This window comes from Seriola lalandi, unplaced genomic scaffold (genome assembly GCF_002814215.2).
Source record: "Seriola lalandi dorsalis isolate HSWRI2012SDOR001 ecotype SW California unplaced genomic scaffold, Sedor1 jcf7180002054484, whole genome shotgun sequence".
Taxonomy (NCBI): domain Eukaryota; kingdom Metazoa; phylum Chordata; class Actinopteri; order Carangiformes; family Carangidae; genus Seriola; species Seriola lalandi.
In genome coordinates this window covers 857,730-865,108 of record NW_019525037.1, presented here as the reverse complement: position 1 = coordinate 865,108, position 7,379 = coordinate 857,730, and the positions used below count along the sequence as shown (strand labels likewise).

At 40.7% G+C, this 7,379-nt stretch overlaps 1 protein-coding gene and 6 non-coding genes across 7 annotated transcripts; 3 read left to right on the top strand and 4 right to left on the bottom strand.

Annotated features, from left to right (window-relative positions):
- The first annotated feature begins 2,180 nt into the window (after positions 1-2,180).
- On the top strand, positions 2,181-2,254 carry trnan-guu (transfer RNA asparagine (anticodon GUU)). The gene has a single exon. It is a non-coding gene; the product is annotated as a tRNA-Asn (tRNA).
- A 636-nt stretch (positions 2,255-2,890) lies between these two features.
- trnan-guu (transfer RNA asparagine (anticodon GUU)) lies at positions 2,891-2,964 on the top strand. Its single transcript has one exon. It is a non-coding gene; the product is annotated as a tRNA-Asn (tRNA).
- A 326-nt stretch (positions 2,965-3,290) lies between these two features.
- trnan-guu (transfer RNA asparagine (anticodon GUU)) lies at positions 3,291-3,364 on the bottom strand. Its single transcript has one exon. It is a non-coding gene; the product is annotated as a tRNA-Asn (tRNA).
- Positions 3,365-4,744: 1,380 nt separating this feature from the next.
- trnan-guu (transfer RNA asparagine (anticodon GUU)) lies at positions 4,745-4,818 on the bottom strand. The gene has a single exon. It is a non-coding gene; the product is annotated as a tRNA-Asn (tRNA).
- Positions 4,819-5,260: 442 nt separating this feature from the next.
- trnan-guu (transfer RNA asparagine (anticodon GUU)) lies at positions 5,261-5,334 on the bottom strand. The gene has a single exon. It is a non-coding gene; the product is annotated as a tRNA-Asn (tRNA).
- Positions 5,335-5,746: 412 nt separating this feature from the next.
- trnan-guu (transfer RNA asparagine (anticodon GUU)) lies at positions 5,747-5,820 on the bottom strand. The gene has a single exon. It is a non-coding gene; the product is annotated as a tRNA-Asn (tRNA).
- A 1,279-nt stretch (positions 5,821-7,099) lies between these two features.
- On the top strand, positions 7,100-7,379 carry LOC111659636 (histone H2B 1/2-like; the record flags this gene model as incomplete). The annotated part of the gene is made up of 1 exon (XM_023412653.2): positions 7,100-7,379. A coding segment is annotated over exon 1 (264 nt), but the record flags the coding sequence as incomplete, so codon positions are not given.

Sequence of the window (7,379 nt, the reverse complement as noted above, 5' to 3'; positions counted from 1 at the left end):
ATCATGCCCAAGGACATCCAGCTGGCCCGCCGCATCCGCGGAGAGAGAGCTTAGACTCCGCTGCTGCTCCTCTCACCACAATAACGGCTCTTTTAAGAGCCACTCACTCTGCTCTCAACAGCAAAGTCCCGAGTGTTTTCTTCAATGTGTCTCATCAACACTGTTTTCAGAATAATACAAAGAACAGTCAAACATCACCAATTAAGTCCTTTCTTCCTTCAAATCCACGGTCCTATGAAAAACTGTCAAATATTAAATACAGGGAAAAAAAAATTTTTTTTATTTATTTATTTTTTTATAAATACACAAAAGAAATGATCAACCTGAAAACTAATCAGCACAAAGAGTAATCCCCCTGCAAAGTGAAGAACCTTCCTCTTCATACCTTCCCAACATCTACAGTAAAGAGCCTGAGTATTGTTGTAGCCCACGGATCCGTCTGACACCAGAAACTTAGAGTCTTGTTGGGATCTGAAGCTTTTGACCTTCATTATGTTGAATACACTTCAAGTTCCCACCGATCATGTTGTAATAAGTTGATTTTCTTTGTAGTTTCATGCAAGTGTTGTATTCAACACTGAACGCATGAAATAACTAGAGTCACCGGCTTGTTGTTGTTTGTCTCCAACAACCGGTCTAGGGTTAATCAGCATGTGAAATCTTGAGTTATGGCGAAAAACATGTTTTGATTGGTCACTGTGGCGTTTGCACAATAAACAGTGCACAATAGATTATGGTTGTAGGATTAAGGAATGGAAAAGAATCAGAGGCCACGTCCACATTAATATTTAAAACGGCGTTTCAGACGATCGTTTCAGCTCCGCATCAGAAATAAATTCCCTCCATTTCTAAACTTATATCACATGACCATTCAGCTACACTGGTCATGTGCATGCTGGTGTAAACAGGAAGTAGATTATTTACGTCATCTCTACCTAAAGTCTCCTTTTCTGTTCAGGCAGATTAAAACACAACCCCAGAGTTTTCAAATTAAAACGGGTCCAGCAGTGTTTCCAAAAGTTTCCGTTTTAGGGGCCAGGTGTAAACGTAGCAAAAGTGATGCGATTTAAAACTAAATCATATTAGTGTGGATGTAGCCAAAGTCTGCAGCCATGCCAACAACTCTCTGACGTTGTGCTAAATGCTATTAGATGCTAAGATAAGGGTATGAAGGGAATCATCTCTTTGAAAGAATTAAATTATGTGGCCAAGGGCAGATGATGTCTCGTTAAAGTTAAATTTAAGACATACTGATAGTCTGGTCCCCATATTTACCATGTGCCCCATACCACAAATAAAAGAAATGAATAACAATATGTCTAGTATCATTTATTCCATTTAGAACTCAGGTTGATCAATAATAATATTTTGACCTGTCCTTTAATTCTGTGGTGAGAGGGAGGTTAAAAAAACTATAAGCAAAGCTTTGGATGTGAAAGAATAAATAAGAAACATTATCGATGACATACCCAGCAGTACATTCCTGTACCTTTGACAAGTATAAATGAGACAATTTCCATAATTTCAAAAATAGACAAAGAAATAAATTAGGAAGCAGCGTTCAAATATGCTAACAATGAGCCACAAGACAGGTAGAACCATTATTATTGATCAGTGTAAGGTTTGGATGGTGGTGAACCCTTACAACCAGGATGAAGGCCAGCAGGATTGAGGTGCAAGCGTGAGAGAGAACAGAATCAGTCACACAATGATTGGATTCAGAGCTCTTGGTTTACTGGTGACCAGAGGCAAATGACACAAAAGAAAATCCAACAGATCTTACATATTGATAGCAGAATGGCTATCGACAACAAAAGTATGTCCAACCTGACCCCTGACCCCCCCCTCTACCCACTCCCCTCTCTCCTTCCTGCCCACTTGGTCCAGCCTGATAAGGTAATTGACACCTGCTGAGTCTGGTGGCAGCATTCCCATGTGTGCACTCCATGAAAACAAGCCCCCCGGAAGTAAACCTCAAACAGAGAGAGTGGTTAGTAGAGGTTCCCAAAATAAGAGCACAACAAAAGTGAACTTCCTCTATTAGCCAATGTGTATTGTTTTTTCACCTTAGTGAGGGGGATGCTTGCCAGCTCCCTCACAAACAGCCTGAAAAAATAATACAACAAATAACTAATACAGGTGGGAGTGGACTCATGATGAAGGCCCCTTAACACAGACATGTCTCTGTGGCGCAATCGGTTAGCGCGTTCGGCTGTTAACCGAAAGGTTGGTGGTTCAAGCCCACCCAGGGACGTTTTACACTTAAATTGACAAGGATACATTCTGTAGATGAAAAACCTTCTTTCTGTGGTGAGAGGGAAGAGATAAAGAAAACTCTGTGAAAGAATAAACAGTGAGCATTATCAGTCGTGACATACCTGACAGAGAAGAGCTGTATCTTTGACAAATCTAAATAAAACAATGTCCAAAAGAAATTAATGAACATCACTGAAGTACACAACTTTGCATTTAATTACAACTACATATCTTCTATAATGAGTTGGCAGTTATGTTCATTAGTCCTGTACAGTCACTGGAACCAACTCATCTCTTACAGGTGGTAATAGTAAGGAATGTGTTATAATGCACAATATATACTAAATAAGTGAAAGGTTACAAGGTTTATGATTATTATTTTTCTATCATTTGACACAGGGTTGTAAAAACAGATGAGGCTCCACCATGAAAATGTTTTTTATTTTTAATACTTCTTAGATAGCTAGCTAGCTTAGCCTGCCGGGGAGGGGGCTAGCTTGCCCCCTGTGGTCCATGTGCCGTGTCTGCATACATGATTATTCAGCAGTTCTACATGGAATAAATGATACTAGATATAACAACCACGGGTGGGAGGGGAGTGACGCTCGAGGCCACACCCCCTGATCACAGACATGTCTCTGTGGCGCAATCGGTTAGCGCGTTCGGCTGTTAACTGAAAGGTTGGTGGTTCAAGCCCACCCAGGGACGTTTTACACTTGAATTGACAAGGATACATCCTATAGATGAAAAACCTTCTTTCTATGGGTGAAGAATTAAAAGTATAAATACCAATAATAATATATCTACCTATCAGATGCAAAGTTTCCAACTTCATTAATTCACTTTGGTTTAATTAATTGATTAATTAACTTTAATTAACTTATTTAGATTTGTCAAAGGTACAGCTCTTCTCTGTCACAACTGATAATGCTCACTGTTTATTCTTTCACAGAGTTTTCTTTATCTCTTTCCTTTCACCTCAGAAAGAAGGTTTTTCATCTACAGGATGTATCCTTGTAAGTTTCAGTGTAAAACGTCCCTGGGTGGGATTGAACCACCAACCTTTCGGTTAACAGCCGAACGCGCTAACCGATTGCGCCACAGAGACATGTCTGGCTTGATGAAGTGTGGCAATAACATTATACCCCTCCCCCAACCCATGCACAGGTATGGGTGTGTAGGCTACATTTACACCAAAAAGTGCTCATTATATTAGAACTCTCTGTTTCCTCAATTTAGTAAAATTGATGCATTAAATAAAAAGGTGAAAGATGAGATGTAATGTAACGTTGGGTATGTTATTGTTAATATTTCCTATTTATACTTTCATGTCTGAGTTTCTCCGTCCCAGTCCTGGTGGCCGGTTGGCTGGATTCTGGTTGAACGGTAAGTTCACCAGCTAAGAAGAGGTAGGCTGAGAGGTTAAAAGCCCATTCAACAATACATCAAACATGATATTATCTCCACGATTTATCTGCAAAGACAGACTGAGTTGACTCATAAACAATGCACAATAAATTATGGTTGTAGTATTAAGGGATGAACAAGAATCAGAGGTTACGTCCACACTAATATGTTTAAGAGTTAAGAGGATCTCTTCAGCCCCCTTCAGGAATAAGCTCCTTCCATACTAAACACCTGAAAACTCATATCACATGACCATTCAGGTACACTGGCCACGTGCATGCTGGTGTAAACAGGAAGTAGATTGTTTATGTCATCCTTACCTAAAGTTTCCATTTTTGTGTGGGCAGATTAAAACACAACCCCAGAGTTTTCAAACTAAGACTCAACCCCAGAGTTTTCAAACTAAAACTCAACCCCAGAGTTTTCAAACTAAAACTCAACCCCAGAGTTTTCAAACTAAAACTTGTTCAGCAGTGTTTCCAAAAGTCTCTGTTTTAGGGGCCAGGTGTAAACGTAGCAAAAGTGATGTGATTTAAAACTAAATCATATCAGTGTGGATGTAGTCAGAATCTGCAGCCATGCCAACAACTCTGAGGGTGTGTCAAATGTTATTAGATGCTAAGATAAGGGTATGAAGGGACTCATCTCTTTGAATATATGTAATTATATATGTGGCCAAGGCCACACCCCTCCAAATAGCAATCGTTTAGCGATTCGGCTGCTAATTGAAAGGTTGGTAGTTCAAGCCCACTCAGGGACGTTTTACACTTAAATTGACAAGGATACATCATGATGATGAAAAAAACTTATTTCTGTGGGTTGAAGAAAATAAAAGCAAAACTATCAATAATAATATATCTATACTTGTCAGCTAATTAAATCTTCATCAATGTTTTTGGACACTGTCTCATTCAGATTTGTCAAAGATTCAGTTGTTTTTTGTCAGGTATGTCACTACTGATAATGCTCGCTGTTTATTTTTTCACATCCAGAGTTTTGTTGTGAGTTTCTTTACCTCCTGCCTCTACAGAAAGTCAGATTTTCATCTGCATGAGGTATCCTTGTCAATTTATACGTAAAACGTCCCTGGGTGGGCTTGAACCACCAACCTTTCAGTTAACAGCCGAATGCGCTAACCGATTGCGCCACAGAGACATGTCTAGCTTGAAGAAGTTTGGCCACCACTTTCAATCCCATTCCACCCACCTGCATTTGTAATTTCTAGTATCATTTCTTCCTTCTAGACCTCAGACTCAGTTTTATAAATTGTCTCATTTGGACTTGTTGAAGGTATGGGTGTGTAGGCTACTGCTTCTACCTAATGTTTCTACCTGAAACTAATTTCACATTTACACCAAAAAGTGCTCATTGTATTAGAACACTGTTTCCTCAATTTATTCGTGCATCATTCTAGTTTGGAAATGAGAAAAATTGTCGCATTAAATAAAAAGGTGAAAGATGAAATGTAACATTGGGTATGTTTTCGCTAATGTTTCCTGTTTATACTTTCATGTCTGACAATCTTTATCGCTTCCCTCTCACCACAGAAAGAAGGTTTTTCATCTACTTAATGTATCCTTGTCAATTATATGTAAAACGTCCCTGGGTGGGCTTGAACCACCAACCTTTCGGTTAACAGCCGAATGCGCTAACCGATTGCGCCACAGAGACATGTCTGTGATGAGGGTGTGTGGCCTCGAGGTTCAGTCCCCTCCCACCTGCAGTTGTTATATCTAGTATCATTTTTCCTTCTAGACCTTAGACTCAGTTTTAGAAATTGTGTTGTTTGGACTTGTTGAAGGTATGGGTGTGTAGGCTACTGCTTCTACCTCATGTTTCTACCTGTAACTAATTTCATATTTACACCAAAAAGTGCTCATTGTATTAGAACTCTCTGTTTCCTGAATTTAGTAAAATTGTCACATTAGATAAAAAGGTGAAAGATGAGATGTAACGTTGGGTATGTTATTATTAATACTTCTTATTTATACTTTCATGTCTAAATGTCTTTATCTCTTCCCTCTCACCACAGAAAGAAGGTTTTTCATCTACAGGATGTATCCTTGTCAATTTAAGTGTAAAACGTCCCTGGGTGGGCTTGAACCACCAACCTTTCGGTTAACAGCCGAACGCGCTAACCGATTGCGCCACAGAGACATGTCTGTGATTAGGGGGTGTGGCCTTGAGCTTCAGTCCCCTCTCACTCGTAGTTGTTATAGCTAGTATCATTTATTCCATGTAGAACTGCTGAATAATCATGTATGCAGACAGGGCACATGGACCACAGGGGGCAATTTTCATGGTGGAGCCTCATCTGTTTTTACAACCCTGTGTCAAATGATAGAAAAATAATAATCATAAACCTTGTAGCCTTTCACTTATTTAGTATATATTGTGCATTATAACACATTCCTTACTATTACCACCTGTAAGAGATGAGTTGGTTCCAGTGACTGTACAGGACTAATCAACATAACTGCCAACTCTTTATAGCCGACATGTAGAAAATACCAATTATGGTGTAAACAGCAAATGTACTGATGATTACAAAAGACTCAATGATAAACAGTTATCTCTTTACTGGTTGGATGGGTATTGACTGGGTTATCAGAGAAAAAGGCTGAGAAAATGTTAGACAGCTCAGCTCTCAGCCGGTGTGAGTCACTGACTTTAAATGTGAAACTGCTTCATTCAGTGATTCTACTGGTTTTAATCCCCTTCAAAACTTAAAAGGAGAGTAACTTGAGACTTTGTGAGTCTTTTTCTCCTGAGAGACAGGGGAAATAAGTTATGGTCTCATGTTGGTTTCTCTCAGATCTCATAGTTGTCAAGGAGAAATAAATGAATTTTGATTTTCTTTTCTTCTGGGGATGCATCCAAAAGGTGTCAGACAGAGGTCGAGGAAGACCCTCTGTCTTCTACCAGAGGTGTAAGGAGGACATCGTCCACTTGGATGGAATGGAGGTGTGAGTCACAAAGAAAGTCCAGACGGTCCACCATACTATGTGTAAGGTGGTTGTAAGAGATCAATCCCAGGGGGAATCAGCTCCTCCCAGTCTCATGCGACCATACCACAGCATCTGTCACGTACTTCCTTCTGACTTTTCAGACACGTCATCAGGATGTGGAAAAAGGACGAACAAAAGGCCAGTGATGCTCCTTTGTTCTTTTGTGTTGTTTGCACTTTGAGTTTGGTCATTTCCTGCTTTATTTTGTAGTTACTGATGAGGAGGAGTTTCTAACTTTTCTCTGCACTAATTGGCTGCAGGCTGCGCGCCAACTTTAAAAGGCAGGTTACCATGGAAACATAACCCCCCACATCCAGCCCAGTGAGCAGCTCAACCAATCACAGGAGGGGGACCACACAGTTGTGTTTGCATGGAGCCTGAATAAGAGCAGCGGCTCCTTCCTCCACCGACTCATCCATTGCTGTGAAGCTCTGAATAACCAGGATGCCTGAACCCGCCAAGTCCGCCCCCAAGAAGGGCTCCAAGAAAGCCGTGACCAAGACCGCCGGTAAGGGCGGCAAGAAGAAGAGGAAGACCAGGAGGGAGAGCTACGCCATCTACGTGTACAAGGTGCTCAAACAGGTGCACCCCGACACCGGCATCTCCTCCAAGGCCATGAGCATCATGAACTCCTTCGTCAACGACATCTTTGAGCGCATCGCTGCCGAGGCGTCTCGTCTGGCTCACTACAACAAGCGCTCCACCATC